The 19,149-nt window shown below is 35.2% G+C and overlaps 1 protein-coding gene across 3 annotated transcripts in view; it reads right to left on the bottom strand.

The window, feature by feature from the left end:
* Positions 1-19,149, bottom strand: part of STK39 (serine/threonine kinase 39) — a 314,192-nt gene that overhangs the window by 155,338 nt on the left and 139,705 nt on the right. For all 3 annotated transcript variants that reach the window (XM_020990905.2, XM_078146983.1, XM_078146982.1), the window contains exons 6-10: positions 14,477-14,586; positions 14,150-14,251; positions 11,574-11,707; positions 5,466-5,514; positions 5,296-5,361 (exon numbers count right to left, since the gene is read on the bottom strand). In XM_020990905.2, coding sequence (XP_020846564.1) covers positions 5,296-5,361; positions 5,466-5,514; positions 11,574-11,707; positions 14,150-14,251; positions 14,477-14,586 — 461 coding nt within the window. The remainder of the gene's footprint in view (positions 1-5,295; positions 5,362-5,465; positions 5,515-11,573; positions 11,708-14,149; positions 14,252-14,476; positions 14,587-19,149) is intronic.

Genomic DNA, 19,149 nt, shown 5'->3' with positions numbered 1-19,149 from the left:
TCTGGTGCCTTACACTTTACAAAACTCATTTGTCACAACATCTGCTCTGAGACAAGTGCCCCAAATATAAATATCTTTATTTTGGAGTTGAGAAAAACTAAGGATCAAAGTTATTTACTCACCCATGGTGACTGGGACATATGTATTAGAGACAGGACTTAAATGTTCTAACTTGCAAGACCAGTGCTATACTACCAAAGGCCACCTATTAAATATTATATAGCCTTTTAAAACAACAGCCTATGCCAGGTCAGTGCAAAATATCAAAGACTCTAAAAATGTTTTTTAAATCACCATCAAAACCTTTATCATAAGTTTTTAAACAAATCCTGAAAGATGGTGTATATATGGCTAGAATGAATTCCCTACTAATGTGTTTTGAAATCAAGAAACAATAAAACCAAAATCACACGAACCTGCACATTTTCATTTTTCCCCATAATACTTCTTATGTAAGCTGGATGATAAAAGGACTTTTTAACAATGTCAAGTGTTAGCGGAAAAGTCATTTCTTCTAAAATGAATTTACAAATACATTTTTCCCTTGTGCATTTGAGAAAGATTGCAGGATCATGTTGAAAATCTTGAGAGAGCTCTCAAATAGTAATGAACATGAAGAATGGAAAGTCATGTCCTAGAAAAACACTAATGACACTAAAGACACTAATGTGAAGATTTCACATTCTCTAGAAACTCCTATTGCCTAGACACTGGCCTCAGCAAATGATCTTCTTAGACAAATATGCGGAAAACAAAATTTGCTTTTGCTTGCATTGCAAACTAATATTCTTCTTTTAAAAATCAGATTATAAAGCACTCGAACATACTGTGTTATTCAACTGAAAAAAAGCAGAGCCGAAATAAGAGATGAGAAACAATTCAGGGCAGAAACAGTAATGTCACATGATTTCACTATAAAAGAGCAGAAGAGAACCTGATAAAGAAATAATACCTCAAGAAAACAAACAAAAACTGTACAGAGGGATATAGGTTAGAGGACACAAATCAGAAGCAAAATGATTAAATTAAGAAAACTGTCTAACCTTGGGCAAGTAATTAAACCTCTAATAAATTCAGTTTTCTCATTTACAAAATAAGGGATTTAAACAAGAAGGCCTGGAAGACCCCCTTCCAGATCTAAATCACTTACCCTACGATCTTATGAAATACTGTATATTCTAAAAAGGGGCAAGGTTTAGATGACTTAGAAGCTGAAAATAAGCTGAGACAGAGAGGGTCAAAGAGAAGAAGATTAACAACTAAATAAAAAAGATAACTGTCCAAAAAAATGACCCAAGTACATACTCTTTGTACTTAAATTCTTCTTTCCCACTCCTTTCTGGCTTTGTGTGATTTTTATCTATACATATCTCATTCTATATACATGCATATAGCATACATATATTTGTACGTCTATTGCATATTTATTTGAAGTACCCCATTTCAGAAGACTGTTAAACTGGAGTACATTCTCTTTAGAAAGAGCTTTGAAGAGCTATAGTAAGTCCTGAACAGGGAATCCAAGATGGTGAGAGGACCAGAAACTGTAACATATGACAAATGATGGAATCAAGGAGAGGATTCCTGCCTGGGTCAACAGAAGAATCAAGTGAGACATAACAGTTTTCTTAAAATTGTGAAAGGCTGTCAGGATGAAGAAGAATATTTGCCCCCAGATAATAAAAGTAAAATTTCCTGATAATTTGTTTTTAAGGTAGAGGTTTATGTTTTGTTTATTTTGGGGAAGGGACTATAGAGGTTGAGGGGAAAGTTAGATATAGTCTAATAATTTCAACAGTGTGAAGAATTCTTGGTGTGGAAACCCTCCCATCAATGTAAATCAGCAATTCATCTTTAAATATTAGTCTTAAGAGAGATGGCACTGAAAATCAGAGAGACCTGCCCATGACCAAATAGCTAGTAAGCATCAGAGGAGGAACCCAAACCCACCTCTTCCTGAGTCTACATTTGATTCCCCTCTCTCCACACCATCTCTGGCAACCTAAGGAAGCTTATGGATGTCTTCTCAGAATGATGTTGTCAAATGCATAAAATAAAATATGGAACATTACAAAGGAAACCAAATACACTGAAATGCTGGGTGCGTGGGTGTGTATTTATAAGTTCACAGACCCTAGATTAAGATCTTCTACCCTATGCCATGATGTATCGCCTGACAATGAGAGCTATTAAAAAATGAAACAAGTAACACAGTAAGGGAGAGTGAATTCTTAATCATTTGTCTTTAAGTAAGGTGATGACTTGTTGAGTACATAATAAAAAAGGCAGCAGACATTAGAGGAGCAGGAGCAGATGAAACAGTGGACTTGAAATCAGGAATATCTAGATTTACAGCCTGCCTCAGTCCTTACTAGTGTGAGGCTCAGGCAAATCATGTAACTGAGCTTTAATGTCCTCCACTATAAAATGAGGGCCTGCCTCACTGGGTTTTTGTGGCAACTAAATGAGATAAAACAGCCAAAGTGTTATATATGTACATGTGACATTATTACAATGATAATTATTATTTATAAAGATTCTTGTTCAGTTATGGGTTGGACTACCTAATTTCCAAGCTCACTTCCTAACATGAGGGTATGTGCTTTTGTGATCACTGCAGCTCTCCTTTCAATGACCATCTTTCATTTTAAGAGATGAGAAAATAAACACAAGATTACTGTAAGTGGTAGTTCTAAAATCTTGGAATCTCAAAATGTTAGAGCTGAAGTGACCTTGAAGGTGATCCAGCCCAATTCTGATCTTACAGATCAAAAAACTGAGGTCCAGAAGGGTCAATGACTTGCCCAATGTCACAATAAAGCAGCAATTAAGTGACAGAGGATTTGGTTGAAAAACTACATCTAAACTTCATTTTATCTCCTTGTAAAACAGGAGAGTTAGATTAAATCATATCCAAACATTTTATTAATAAGCCTAACAAAGTACCCTGTTAATGTTAATTTCTCATTATTATATATATATATATATTATGCTTGCCGACTGATTATATGAAAAACATTCAGCTGAATAGTTTTGTCAGTCTAGTTAAAAAGCTATCACAAAATCCTATATGCTTCAACGAGGTATTAGAAACAAAATTATGTCAACAATGCCAACTTCATTTTACGTTGATCAATAAATAATATTTCCTTGGGAAATATTAATGTAGATGACTGAAATTGGCAAAATCTGTTATTACATCTTACTTTTGAGGAATGTGGAATTTTCCAGTGCAACTTTTAATGTCACCCAGGGGATAATTACATGTTCATTAAAAAACTACAAAAATGACTCAGCAAACACTTAAGTAAAGAAATCCAGCCCCCACAATTCTAAATTATCAGGGAGAAATTGCCTTAGGAAACAAATATTAGTCACTGAATCTAACAGAAAGATAAAAGGCAGTAGGGGTTATATGGGTATTCAATTTTATTCATGTATTATCATGCCATCTAATCAATAATTTCTTTAAAATTATTATGTCCACAAAAAGCATATTTTGCTCACAAATATGATTTGGCAGTACCTTACTTCAAAATTATAATGAACTCCCCCACCTTCTTCTCATACCATCTACACTAAGAAAGAGTCTGGCAGACATTATTTCTCCTTAGACATCTTCAAGGAAAACAAACAAAAAGTACAGGAACACAAAGACAAAATACACTACATTTACTTAAGATCATTATCTAAAATTTTGTCTTGGGGGTACAGGCTGATGCTTGAGGTACTTCATACTGGTATCTAACTCTAAATTTGAACAGAATAGATTACTGATTTTCAAAATAAATATATTTTTGTGAAAAGGGAAAAAAGTCCTCACACTTCCTCTTACTATCATCAAACATAATGCTCCCTTAACCCAATGGGCTATTTAATATACATTTTAGAAGTTCACACCTGACAGAACTTGGAAACAACCAATCACTCCCCAGGACAAATAAAATTGACACTAAATCATGTTATTATTATTTTACTATTCAAATATTTCCATAAATGTGGGTAAGTAGATGGATTGATACAATTTATACTTACTGATAAATCTACTTTATGGGTATTCTATATCCAATTGGGTCTTTAAAGATTTCTAGTTATCTGCTTCTCACCCCATAAAGGTTGTTCCTTAAATGTCTCTGTAATTAAGCTTTTATTTTTTCTCCCAGTCCAGATCTATGATTTTATCAGTGTGAGGAATTCACAGGATAGAAATTCAGCAACAATTCTGTAACTTAGAGTCCTAAGAGATTAGTCCTTGAAGTCCTTTTCAGAAAAGCTTTAAAACTTGAATTTGAAGTCGTCAGCTAAATTCAGTCATGTTACATAAAATTTCAATAAAATGCAGTGTTAAGAGGTTAATGTTCAATGATGGTAATTCCCATAGACAATAACTGGAAACTGTTTTGTAAATTTTTTTCACAATCTTATTCATAGTTCAGAATATTCAGGTTCAGACAGCTTACTGTCTCCTTTCTTATTAAGGTACTTAATAAATACACTGCCTTACTGAAGTAACAATTCTAGAGTGTTTTTAAAAGATCATTTTCTACCATGCTACTAAAATAGAAAATAAAATAACCCAAAACCCAACTTTCCTGAATCTCATAAAAAGCAAAATATGTATAGAAAATTAGCACTTTTTAAAAATACCTATTCTAATTTTAAAATAAATGATCTCTCTCTCTGACTGTGTGCCAAACATAAAATAAAATCTCCAAATATACTAGCACAAAATCTGTAATAGACAAACCCAGCCACTTTAAAAACTATAGCCCAAGGTGAACATCACTTTAATTCTTCTCATCAGCCCATACAAATAAAAAGATGGTCTAACAGCGGAGAGGCTCCAGATCTTTTATGAGCAAATACCCAAAGCCCAGAACTCATTCAAACCAAAACCAACCAATTTTTATTTTTGTCATCTAAGACTACATCAGAAACCCTGACTGATTTTGCCCGTTAATACCCAATTATCATCACTGCTAATAGGGCTTGGGTACATCTGAAATCCTAAAACCTCATTTTATTCAATAGGTCCTGCCTCTTTTCCCACAACCTTCTTTTCCCCTTTTACCAAAACTGCTGAGTTTTAGTCATTCCAATGTGAAAACATAGCCAAGCAGCAAAATGGACAGAATTGTCAGCAAAAAGGAGGGTTTTTGGTAAATCATCAACCAGAAAATCAGTCTTTACATGATCTATCTTTGCCTGACACAGCGGCTTCCTGACTTCCCTAGGAAAGCCAGTTCTGTCAATGGAACATACTCCCACTGGGACGTACCAACCAAAGGACCTTACCTTTTTGGCTCTCTGTGCTATATCCGGTGTCCTCGTGAGCAGCTTTTCAATCAGATAGTCTCTATTCTGTAAAACAAACATTCCACCAGTTAAAATCAACTAAGATGCACAGAAATTCAACATCATCTCAAAAGAGCAGGTTGACTTGTGAGAGTTAGGAAGCAGTTTACCTTGGCTTTCTGGAAGAATTTGCATTTTAAAAGTTCTGCTGCTGTGGGCCTGAAAGATCAATAATAAATTAGAGTTGAAACAATGACCACTCAAAATATATATATAGTGACTGAATGAAATAACGCAAATTCTGAAGTATTCTTTAAAAGACTATGTTAGGAATAGCCAAACTGGCTGCTAAACTGTAAAATGGACCCCTGTTAAATAGCAGCAATGGTGTAGTTCTGTCCTAATGACGCTGTTTTAGACCTTACAAGTTAAATATGTGGGGCAAAAAATCAGGTGACTATCTTTGATTCTTATTGCTCATGGCAAATTCCATGTTTAGGAAAGACAGCAGAGTAACAAGACTGCAAGCTAAATCCTTTGCTTTATCAATAACGCAAGAATACAATCTGTATGTGGCATAACCCTGCCCTCCTGAATATAGTAAAGTCCGCTGGGTCTCAGAAGATCTGCTGGACTGGGAAGCACTCCTAAGACGTTCCCAAGGGCCACCTAGAAACATATGAAACAGTCATGCACAGTCTGTATGGGAGTTATCTCCTTGCTGGCCTGCAAGCTCTATGAGGGAAAAATCTGTGCTTGCCTAACTGACAGGGTTTATCTTTCCCAGTGCTTCCTGCAAGGAATGGTGCATAAAAGGTGAAATGTTCATTGAATTGAAGGGTAGGGAGCTGGAGAACTGAATTAGGAAGGCCAAAAGCATTTCTGCCCCAAATATATAGAATTGCTATGAACTCTATGTTATCAGTGTTGTTTCTTTAAGAGAATCGTTACTATTCCCCTAAGGTGATCACTTCTTGATTTTTTTTTCTTTCCTCAATGAATATAGACAAGAAAGGAACAGCAAGAGGAAAACACAGACGCTAACAGTAAAATCCTTATTCATGTCAGTGATAGTCAGTTCTGGGATCACAGTTTAGAGAATGCTTATCCAGACCCCCATCCCCAGATTTCAAGTGGAAGAGCAGTCATATCCCTTGACAAAATGAAACAGATGATGGCCCCCATCATACAAAACTACCAAGAATCACTCTCCACAGAGGAAGCATGAGGTAGGAAATACAGAGGGCTGGGGTCAGGAAGACCTGCCTTCAAGTTTTGCCTCTGATTCAGTAGCTTGGCAATGAGCAGGTCACTCAGCCTCTTACTGCTCCTAGGAACAATATAAGTGATAGAAGAATTGCCTATCTGTATCCAAGGAGGAAGTATCCACACTGGGAGTTCCATATGAACTCATAACTGAATTGCCACACTCCATTCACCTCCCCTCCAAAAAAAAGCTGCTAAATACATGAGTTTATAATGTCTAAACAGAAGTAAGTAACTTAACCTAAAAGCAGTAGTAATATTACATGATTTAATTTGGGGAGGTTTTTTTTAGGAGTTTTTGTTGTTTTAACTCACAAAGCCAAGTCAAAGCATCAGGGGAGTGGAAAAATGCATGGGTTGGAATGTGAGGTGAGTATAAGTTTTCTGATATCTTTATATGCAAAAAGTTAAGAAAATGCACAGATAAGGAGTAAGCTATCCATAAAATCTGCTATGTGAAATCTGAAGCTATATTTGACTAAATAGTAATAATAATAATAATGATAATAGCTAGCATTCACATAGCACTTTTAGGTTTTACAAATATCTCATGCCATGCTCACAACAGCCCTGAAAGGTAAGTACTATTATTATCCCATTCTACAGATGAGGAAATTGAAGCAGGCAGGGTTAAATGACTTGTAGAGGGTCACAGCGCTAGAAAGTTTCTGAGGTAGGGTTTGAACTCCGATCTTCCTGAATCCAAGTACAGTGCTGTACCCACTGAGCCACCTAGCTGTCCCTATTGTTTCACAACCTAAAATGAAACTGAAGGGCCTGCAAAAGAAAGGAAAAGGACCGCCCTATTTTAAAAACCATGTAGGATTTAAAAATAACATGAAGCTAAAATATTTGATAGGTCTCAATTTGGTCAGGCTATCACTGCTTCTAGTACTTCATCTTCAAGGGTACAGTTTCAAGTATGCATTAATGACCTCATGAAAATTTTAAGAGTTCATTAAATACAAGACTGTGAGTGAGATAAATGGAGTGAGGAAGAGAGACAGTGGACGCACAAATGAGATACTCAAGTGAGAAAATGAAGCTCTTCCTGCTCTCCTCCTCAAGCTCCTCTCCTGAATAACATGCTTTCTCTTCACAATACCAGGCTAGGTTCATCTCAGAGCATGGAGTTTGGGCAATAACATCATTTTCTATCACAACATAATCTCTGTGGCAATAAGGAAAGCATGTCCAAAAGCAAAGCAGGAAGAGAAAAAGAGGAAAAAAGGCTTCTCATTTCTCTATATACCTTCCTTGCTATCAAAAAATGAACCCCCTCCCCCCAAACCACTATGACCCAATAAAAGGGTCAACAGATTACAGAATTCACTTTTTAAAATAAATTTAAACAGGTACTGCTTTACCAAAGGTGATAGGACACTGAAACAGCACATGATTGAGCCCGCTTTCTCCCTAAAACTAGGTAAATAGATTAAAAGTTTGGAAGAGCAGCCAACAATTTTGCCAAATAGCAATATACCTAATGTGAGAATAAAAGAAAACAGACTTAGAGGTAAGTGGAGGCCATCATAGGATCATAGGTTTTAGAGCTGGAAGGTAGATTAAAGGCCACCTAGTCTACTTCCCATACTTTACAGATAAGGAAACTGAGGCCTGGAGTGTGATTAAGTGACTTGCCCAAGAGAGTAGGGAGCACAGCCAGCATTTGAACCAAGGTCCTCCGTCAACAAGTCCAGCACCCTTTCCACTGTACCTTGGGAATACTAGGTAAAAGAAGAGTGGGAAACAAAAGGAAATAAAAAAGAATATAAGAAAGTATGAGGAGGATATCTGCATATAACTTTTAGAATGAAGGAAAAAATACAGGAAACACTTATATTTCCCTGTTAAGTACAGTGCAGAATGAGAAGATTGCATGATTCAAACCATTTGGCTGACAGAGAGAGAGAAGAGAGAGAATGTTGCAATTATGTTTCCTCCCTTCATGGTTACTAGCAATTTTCCACTGCAATGTAACACAGTATAAATACAGGAGCTCCCTGCACCTAGAGGAAAAGTCCATGGTCTGAGGGATGATTCATTTTGAAGCTCTCGAAAGCCACACAGCAGTCTAGAAGTTTTCAGTTTTCATCAGGAGATTAACAGATCCTCTCCCTTAAATGAAGTACTTGTGGGCAAACAATGGACCAGGGGGCTGCCTATGGGTAACATTGTTTTTCACATTTTTAAATCAAATAAAACAGTATTTTAAAATGTAAAAACTTTTCTTAGCTCATGGGACATATAAAATCAAGAGCAGCAAGCCAGATGTCCACCCCAAAGGATCCTCTACAGTCATGTTCATAAATCATCTACAGACTCTTAAAGGAGTGGAAGGAAACATAGTCTAGAGCAAAGGTTCTTAATCTATAGTTTGAAAAACTTGCTTATAAAATACATATTTGAATAGCTGTAATTCAATATAATTGGTTTCCTTTGTAATACTATGCATTTTATTGTATGCATTTTAAAAACATTATTCAAGGAAGGGGAAATGCTTAGGCTTCACCAGACTATGACCATGGGGGGTGGGGGGGGGGGCGCGCGCACACATGATACAAAGGCTAAGCAGTCTGGTCTAGAGCTTGAAAAGTTCTAGTTTAAAAATGTTTATTCTTTGTACTTTGCTTAAGCAAAAGTCACTTCTTTTCTCCCCTAAAGAAATGCTTAAGGTTTCTTTATCTCTCATATTTCACTCATGCAAATTCCATTTCCCTGTTTTTAAAAGAAATTTTGAGTTCTCTACAGTCTTCCCTAAAAGGGATGGAAATCCTAAGACTCGCACTGATTCTTTTTTTAAAGAAACAGCTAGATATTTTGTCAACTCTACCATCTATGTTTGGGTAATACATAAGGCACATAGTAAGTACTTGATAAATGTTCATTAAATGACTATTTTATAAAAATGTGATTTTGCACACTAATTCACACATGTTGAGTGGATTTCATAATTAGTTCAAGGCTAAAAAATAATGACCAAGTGTTGATGGAAGGAATGGGGGATTACAGGGAGGAGCAACAAAGTTGTATTTCTGCCTGCAAGTCATTTCTATTCAGCATTTTCATTAATGACTGTAATGAATGAAATGAATGACATCGTATTACTTTACAAACCAGAATAAAAAGAGATGAAAGAGGGCTCTGTTAGAATTTAAAATCACTTTCCCAACTATAAGCTATGTGACAAATAAACCAAAAAAAGTTACATTAAAAAGGCCACAGCAATATAATAAAAAGTCAAAAATAAGGTGCAAATGCAAGAAAAATGGTAAGAAGCAAAACTATAAATGCATTACCTGGGAATGGCAAAGTAAAAACTCCATTATAAAAAAATGCTATCACAGGCTTATTAAAGCATTATCTCCAAGGCAGGGCTCTAGGTTTAGAAGGAAGAAATGAAATTCAAAGGGCTGGGGAATAGGACCTAGGAAGCAAGATTAAAAGACCTAGAACTGTTGGCTCTTAATTAACAGTCAAGACAAAAGTATGAAAGTTATTTTCTACAGAGGAAAATACTTAACTTGTTGCATGCATGTGGGATTTAGCTAAGAGAGAAAACTTCCTAAAGACGCAGTGGTAAAACACAGAAAGGTAATGGAAGAAAAATATACTTTACCATGGATTTTAAATTATAGATGCTATACTGTCTACTACAATTTAAGTGTTCTGTAATAGAAAAAAGTGTTGGACTGACAATCTGAAGACCAGGGCTCAAACCCCACCTCCAGCATTTACTAAGTAGAAGACCTTAGGTCAGTTGCCTTACCCTCTTCGGCCTTACCTTATTCCAAACTTTAAAATGAATGTGTTAGAATATAAGACCTCTAACATTTTTTCCTAGCTCTTACTTTGCTATGTGAGATGAGGGATAGACTAGGACCAGAAAATTTCTCAAGATCCTGTCTATTTCCATGAGTTTAGCATATAATTCTGAATACTGCACACACTAATCAAGGTCAGGAAAGGATTTATTATTAGGAACCAATATGAGAAATGCCTAGATGTGGTAAATATATCAGCAGTTCAGATAACCAAAAGTCCTAATGAAGTAATAATGATTACTGGAACATATCATAGCTACCTAGGGTATTTCAAAGTCACAGACAAAAGTTAAGGGAGAAAAAAATGACTATGAGAGCACATATTCATAGCAATAACCCAAGAATAAATGGGAAGCATTACAGCTAATTGAATACCATTTGTTCCTTCTGTACATATGATTAATCTTTTTAGTGTGAAATTTCCTTAATCTTCTTTCCTGATAATCTCGTAAGTGGTACAAAATGTTTGTTCTGTATGGAAAAAGCAACTCATGCAAAATTCAATAGCTGTGCCTGGTTTAGACTAGAGTTGGCAAGATATTCAAGTAATAGGAGGTCAGCTCGACCTACCCTGTTCAAGATATCAAAAGAGCTTTTAAATGAAGCCCTGAAAATTTTCTTTGATTTCTTTTTTGATTTCATGAAAAGAGTCTCCTAACACCTAAAATAAATACTGGTAATGGCAACAACACCCCATGCTGTCTTAAAAGATCTTGACACTTTTACCTATTCAATTCATCTGCAAATGAGTGACAGGTACTCTCCAAACCTTACCCTTCTTCTCCCGATGCAATTACCCTTGGCAAATATGACATCTGGAACCCAAGGAGTCAATTTGGTTTCCCTAGGCTCAGGGATCATCCCAACTTTCACAATCCTTCCCCATAATAATAATAATAATAACATAACTTAAATCATCACGTGCATCCTTTGCACACGCGAATGTGTGTGTGTGTGTGTGTGTGAGAGAGACAGAGAGACAGAGAGAGAGAGAGAGAGGAGAGAGAGAGAGAGAGAGAGAGAGAGTGTGTGTGTGTGTGCGCGCGCGCGCATGTGCCTGTGCCCATATTCCTCATCAATAAATAGTGATTGGAGTAAACAATCTCTCAAGGTCTATTTCAGCTCTAACATTCTGTAACTTTACAGCTTAAGTCAAGTAACCAGCTTGTCTTTGTAGATATAACATACCTTTTAGAAGGATCCTTCTGAAGACATAGTGAAAGTAATTTTCTAAAGGACTTGCCATATTTTTTCATCATTTCTTTGTCTTCTACTCCAGTTTCTAAAGTGGGAGGATCATTTTGCAATGTCAACATTAACACCTATATCAGAAATAAACAAAAGGAAAGTTTTAGTACTTTCCTTCCTGAAAGGAAGGTAATTTCACCAAAAAAAAAAGTCTTTGTGATTTTACACATGGTACAAAAAAGAAAATTCTGATGTGAAAACTTTCCTCAAAATTATATTATTTTCCTACATATATTGAGAATTTCTATTTTCTTTGAACATACATACATACATGCTTTAGAGCTTTTTTTAACATTACTAACTCATATCATGAAATCTATTACACATGTGGAGAATGAGTCACTAAGAAACATGTTCATTCTACTAATAAGCTGGCTAATATATTATAAAAATGCAACATTATATATCCATTATAAAAATTAGTTTTCAAGAAGAAAAACACTTAAATAACAGCCAGTCACTTGTGATTCCATGTCATTCTAGATGGGGGTAGCATACAAATATCCAAAGGAAGAAAATTTAGGCAACACTTCCCCCTCAAACAAATCTCCAATTAGCTAATTTTTTAAGGCCAGCAAAGAACTGTTTACTTTTCAGAGAACCAAGCCTTCAAAAGAACCAAATCACCAAAAGAGAAAGGAGGAAATTACCTCAAAGGAACTGTAACAATAATTTCAAGGCATGGAATTACCAAATCCTTGATGAGAAATCAAAAGTTAAAAAAGGACTTTTAGGAAATTCACAAGATCCAAATACCATCAGAGTAAATTCAAGACACATGGAACACCCTATTTGCAACAAAGTAGATGAAATAACTCAGAATTTTATAACACATGACTAAAATTAAATATCAGTGTGCCAAATCCTAGGGAGTAGAATAGTTTTCCTCTTTTGGAAATAAAAGAACATAACACAGAATGGTGGGGTAACTTGTCCAAAATGAGCTTAAAAGACAGAAAAGGGGCGGCAAATAGGTGGCGCAGTGGATGGAGCACCAGCTGTGGATTCAGGAAGACGTGAGTTCAAATCCGACCTCAGACACATAACATTTACTAGCTGTCATTTAACCCCACTGCCTCACCAAAAAAAAGACAAAGAAACAAAGACATTCTGGATACGAACAACTTGTTTATTAAATACAAACTTAGCTCAAAAGACCCCTCCTCCCTCTAGAACAAAAGGAACACAACCTTAAACCAAAAAGGTGCAATTCCTTCCTTCTAAGGGCTACTTGTGATGGATGTGTCAGCAAATTCAAAGGAGAAAAGGAGAAATCAGCTTCCTGGAGCCCAAAATTGTTTGTTTTTGAAAAGCAGATTTTACAAATAAATTATTTCAAGCAACAAAATATTCTTATTCCATGAATGCACAGATCAGTATTAGCTTGTGCCAATGCCATGTGTACCTAGATTCTTCTCCAATTCCTTCAGATCAATGAATAAATATTTGATAAAGAAATAAAGTGGACAATTGATTGTTCACTGGGGATAAAGCATGAAGTAAAGCTCCCAGGGTTAGTCAATGTGACTTTGCTATGAGACAAAAACCACTGGGGGGAGGAAGAAAGCAAAGAACAAAAGGTAATTGGGAGGGAGGGAGAAGAGACCTTCACAAAAGAACGTTCAAAGTTAGGTAAGAGCTCTTGGGGAGAGAGGGAGTGAAAGATTAAACAACTTTGGGCCTTCTTATCTCAAAAAAGTCATGTTTTTTACATTTTCTTCATTCTAAAATTTCTCAATCTGAACACACAGCCCAAGTGTATTAGCACTTGGCTCATAGGTTCACAGATGAGAGAAACCACATTTGTGGGCTACTTAATATTTTAAGAAAAATTTTAAGAAAAAATATGAACATATTTAAAATACACTTACTATTACTCAAGGAGTTTCAACTAACCCAGATAAATCACCTATACAGCCTATACCAGGAAGGTGAGAATTTTACAGGGCAGTAACAAATTTAAGAGGGCTGATAGGTTGGGGAACTCAGCCACAAAGCTGATTTAATAATAGCTAATATTTATAGAGATCCTACTATGTGCCAAGCATTTTATAAATATTATTTCATTTGATAATGACAATAATCATGGAAGGTATGTGCTATTATTGACCCTTTTACAGATGAGAAAACTGAGGCAAAAAGTGGTTAAGTGAACTGCCTGGGGCCACACAGGTAATAAGTATCTTGAGGCTGCATTTGAACTCAGGTATTACTGACTTCAAGGCCTTGCACTCTGTCTGCACTTTATCTTTACCTGGCTTTCAAAAGGAATAATGTTACCCACCAACCATAATGAACCTGAATTTACCTCCACCCTTAGAATATAAAGCTTCAATCCTGGCAGATGTAATCGATTTTGTCACTCACAGTAACTCTGTTCAGAGAGAATGTCAACCACAAAACACGGAAGCTGATTGCATAGGTTTCGTTCATTTATATGAATACAAAAGAAAAATAACTGCAGATTCCTTGGAACCAGAATTAAGATCAGATATATAATTTTCAATAGTAATTACTTTCATAGGAGGATATTTGTGATAAGGTGCAGCTCCTGTTGCCAATTCAATGGCCGTTATTCCAAAACTCCACATATCAGCCTTGAAGTCATAGCCTCTCACCTATTGTTGCAAGAAGAAAAATATACTTTAACATCACATACTGCAAGAAAAGTATACTTTAATATCACATATTGCACATCCTGCAAGAAAAATATACTTTAATATAACATACATGCATGCATGTAACTGCATGTTACATAGTATGTATTCACTATTATGTATTCATGACATGTCTATATGATGTAAATTTACCATACTCTGTCAACAATTACATAATCTTTTTACCTGTTCCATGACTTCAGGTGCCATCCAACAAGGGGTGCCAACAAATGTTTTCCTTACTTTATTGCGGGTAACATCACCTCCTGTTGCCAAGAAGGCGCTAACACCAAAATCTGAAAGAAAAAGGAACAAATGACACTCGCTTTATTTGTGTAAGGCCTTCTTATTTCCAAACTTGTAAAAGAACCTACAATACATATCATTAGTATTTTAATTATGATATACTTAAACAACAGATAGTTTTACTACCAACATATTCACATCCACCCAAATCATCTGCTTAGACCCTCAGAAGATAGCTTTCGGTGTACAACAACACTGACTTTAGACAACCTGCTTACAAGATTGCCTACAAAGGTATCATAACAAGCAACGCTCTGGCTGGTTTGCTTCTTGTATTTTCTTGCCTTCTTGATTCCAAGTGACTTAGTGGCTTTGTTGTTTTTTAAATTTGGTTTTAATCCAGCAATGAATAACTTCTATTGTCCACATGCTCCCTCTCTAACCTCAGATCTCTCTAGGCACCTTAACCCAAACTGTAACAACAAATCTATAAACATTATTAGGTTTAAAGCAAACAACAAGCCCAGATGTGTCTTTATGTAAGAACTAACCAAGAGAAAAAAGCTCAAGGTACATATATACAATGACTTTTTTCAATGTTTGGATTTTGGATAATTCTTCTTGAGTATAAATGCTTTTGCTTGTGAGTGCTAAATAATACTCTTTATGACATCTGTAATCCATTTAAAATTCTTTCACAGGGAAATAAACTTAATATAGGTGGGACAGATGTGAGAATATAAAGGTGTATTCTGTATATGCCTTGTGAAACATAAATTGGCAGTTTTACATAAAAGGAAAAAAAATGAGATTACCGAAACAAATATTGGTACAAGCCTATGAAAGGATCATACATATCCAGGCAATCTAACAAGACTGAAAGACAGTAAATGCTTTTCAAAAGTGATAAAATGCTGAGCAATCTAAAATCTTCAAAACTACTTTCATACAAATTCTTTGACTGGTCACACTTCTTCAGTTGTCAGGGTGACAGCAGTCACCACACTACAACTTGAAACAAACCAAGGTCGTAATTTATTAGAACTCTATTTTGGGCTGCCCCATAGTTGAGATAATAAATTATCACATAATTTGGTACTTACTCAATGTTGCTTTAGAAAATAGTTTCCCAGTTGTGTTATAGTAATCTTAGATTTTCATTATTTAAATTTACAAATTCTCCTCAATAAGAATGCAAATAAAAAGAAAGGGAATAAAATGACAAATGGAATCTTTGTTCCTTCATCCTCCCATGCTAATGTTATTCAAAAGCATATTTCATTTTTTAAAATATTTGGATTCATTTGTATGTATCTGTCAAGCTCAAAACATCTTCCAACTATAAATATTTTAAGAAACCATGCTGTATAAAGAGGTTTGAAATTGAACTGGAAGAACCAAAGGATCAGGCTTCTTTGTAGAAGAAGAGGAACAATTCTCAAGCAGTACAGTTAAATGGATTCAATGACCCTTCATTACACATTTACTGTATTAGGACATGGGAAAAGATAATGTTAGAAAATCTCTTAAGATATTAATTTAAATGGAATTCCTAATTCCGAAATAGATTCTAATTATGGACTTTATCTTAACAGATTTTAAACTAATTTATTGTTCATGGATTATAGTATAAAATAATTGTGTATAATCTACAAATGTATTTTATTAAGGCTATAAGTAAAAAGTATTTTCGGAGAGTTTTTTTTAAGGTTTATTTTGTATTTTATTTTTCCCCAGTTACACATGTAAAAACAATTTTTAACATTCGTTTTTAAAACTGTGAGTTCCAAATTCTCTCCCTTCCTCCTTCCTCACCCTCCCATCCCCACTGAGAAAGCAAGCAATTCGATATAGGTTATACATGCGTAGTCAGGCAAAACATTTCCATAACAGTCATGTTGTGAAAGAAAACACAGGCCAAAAAAAAAAAAACCCTCAAGAAAAATAAAGTAAAAAAAGTATGCTTCAATCTGTATTCAGACAATATCAGTTCTTTCTCTGGGGATGGATAGCATTTTTCATCATAAGTCCTTCACAGCTGTCTTAGACTGTTGTATTGCTGAGAATAGATATAAGTCATTCATAGCTGATCATTTTACAATGTTGCTGTTACTTTGTACACAGTACATTTCACTTTGCATCAGGTTTTTCTGGGAGCATCCTGCTCATCATTTCTTAGAGTACAATTCCATCAAAATCACATAACCACAATTTATTTAACCATTCTCCAACTGATAGGCATCCTCTCAATCGCCAATTCTTTGCCATGAGAAAGGAGCTGCTATAGATATTTCTGTACATATAGGTCCTTTTCCTTTTTGCTTTTTATCTCTTTTGGGATACAGACCAAGTATTGGTACTGCTAGGTCAAAGGGTTTTATACACTTTAGGCATAGTTCCAAATTGGTCTATAGAATGACTAAATCAGTTCACAACTCCAATGTCTCATTTTTCCTACATCCCCTCCAACATTTCTCATTTTCCTTTTCTGTCCAATTAACCAATCAATTAGGTATGAAGTAGTACATCAGAATTGTTTTAATTTGCATTTCTTCAATCAATAGTTAGAATTTTTTTTCATATGTCTATAGATAGCTTTGATTACTTCATCTGAAAACTGATCATATCTTTTGACCATTTATCAACTGGGGAATGGCTCATATTTTTATAAATTTAAATCAGTTCTCTATATGTTTGAGAAATAAGGCCTTTATCAGAGAAACTTACTTCAGAATGTTTTTTCATAGTTACTATTGCTAACTGTATTTCCCTCCATCCTATCCCCCTTCCATTTTTTACCTGTCCTTCTTCAAAAGTGTTTTGCTTCTGACTATCCCTCCCTCAATCTGCCCCCATTCTATTATCCAGTTCCCCTCCTACTTTCCTGTAGGGTAAGATAAGATTTCTATATACAATTGAGTGTGCATTCCTTCTTTGAGCTAATGCTGATGAGAGTAAGGTTCACTCACTCCCCCTACTTCCCCTCCACTGTAAAAGGTTTTTTTTTCCCTTGCCTCTTTCATATGAAATAATTTACCTCATTCTACCTCTCCCTTTCTCTTTCTCCCAGGGCATTCTTCTTTCTCACTCCTTAATTTTTCTTTTTTTAGATATCATCCCTTTATATTCAACTCACACCTGTGCCCTCTGTCTACACATACTCCTTCTAATTACCCTAATAATGAGAAGGTTCTTATAAGTTACGAGTATTATCTTCCCATGTAGGAATGTAAACAGTTTAACCTTATTTAAGTCCCTTATGATTTCCCTTTCCTGTTTACCTTTTTATGCATCTCTTAAGTGTTATACTAGAACATCAAATTTTCTTTTCAGCTCTGGTCTTTTCATCAAGAATTCTTTAAAGTCCTCTATTTCATTAAATGTCTATTTTTTCCCCTTGGAAATTTGCTGGGTAGGTGATTCTTGGTTGTAATCCTAGCTCACTGGCCCTCTGGAATATTATATTCCAAGCCTTCTGATCCTTTAATGTAGAAGTTGCTAGATCTTGTGTTATCCTGACTGTGGCTTCATGATACTTGAATAGTTTCTTTCTGGCTGCTTGCAATATTTTCTCCTTGAAGTGGAAGTTCTGGAATTTGGCTATAATATTCCTAGGAGTTATCATTTTGGGATCTCTTTCAGGAGGTGATTGGTAGATTCTTTTAATTTCTATTTTACCATGTGCTTCTAGAATACCAGGGCAGTTTTCCTTGATAATTTACTGAAAAATGATGCTCTTTTTTTTGATCATGGCTTTCAGGTAATCCAGTAATTTTTAAATTATCTCTCCTGGATCTATTTGCCAGGTCAGTTACTTTTCCAATATTTCAAATTGTCTTCTATTTTTTCATTCTTTTGGGATTTTTAAATTATTTCTTGATTTCTCATAGTCATTGGCTTCCATTTGCTCAATTCTAATTTTTCAGAAATTATTTTCTTCGATGAGCTATTGCACCTCCTTTTCTATTTGGCCAATTCTACTTTTTAGGAGGTTTTTTCCCCCCCAGTGAATTTTTGTGCCTCTTTTTCCAGTTGATCCAATTCTGCTTTTTAAGTCACTCTTCTCCTCATTGGCTTTTTGTACCTCATTTGACCTAGTCTGCTTTTTAAGATGTTGTTTTCCTCAGTACTTTTTTGTGTCCCCTTTTACAAAGCTGTTGACAACACGTTTTTCATGATTTTCTTGCATCACTCTCACTTCTCTTCCAAATTTTTCCTCTACCACTTTTACTTGGTTTTCAAAATCCTTTTCAACATCTTTCATGGCCTGAGACCAATTCATATTTTTCTTGGAGTCTTTAGATGTAGGAGCTTTGACATTGTTATGAGAGTTTGGTCTCTCATTAATTTAGTCTCTGATTAATTAAAAATTAATCAAGAAACTTTCCTTAATGTCTTCCAAACATAAGTCATGTAACATAAAAATGTACACTTAGCCATTTGTATAATTTTAAGGTTGTGTGTTTTTTTTTGTCTTTGTTATCTCATTTTTTTATACAAGTTGTCAATTTGTATTGGAAACTTACAAAACCACTGAGAAAGACATTAGAGTACATTACTGGTTGAATGCTTTCTATCAATACATCTTTTATAATTCATATTATGGTGGGCTT

The sequence above is a fragment of the Phascolarctos cinereus genome, unplaced genomic scaffold, assembly GCF_003287225.1.
Source record: "Phascolarctos cinereus isolate Bilbo 61053 unplaced genomic scaffold, phaCin_HiC Scaffold_726;HRSCAF=1367, whole genome shotgun sequence".
Taxonomy (NCBI): domain Eukaryota; kingdom Metazoa; phylum Chordata; class Mammalia; order Diprotodontia; family Phascolarctidae; genus Phascolarctos; species Phascolarctos cinereus.
The sequence above is the reverse complement of the archived record's forward strand: the minus strand, read 5'-3'. Positions and strand labels throughout refer to the sequence as shown.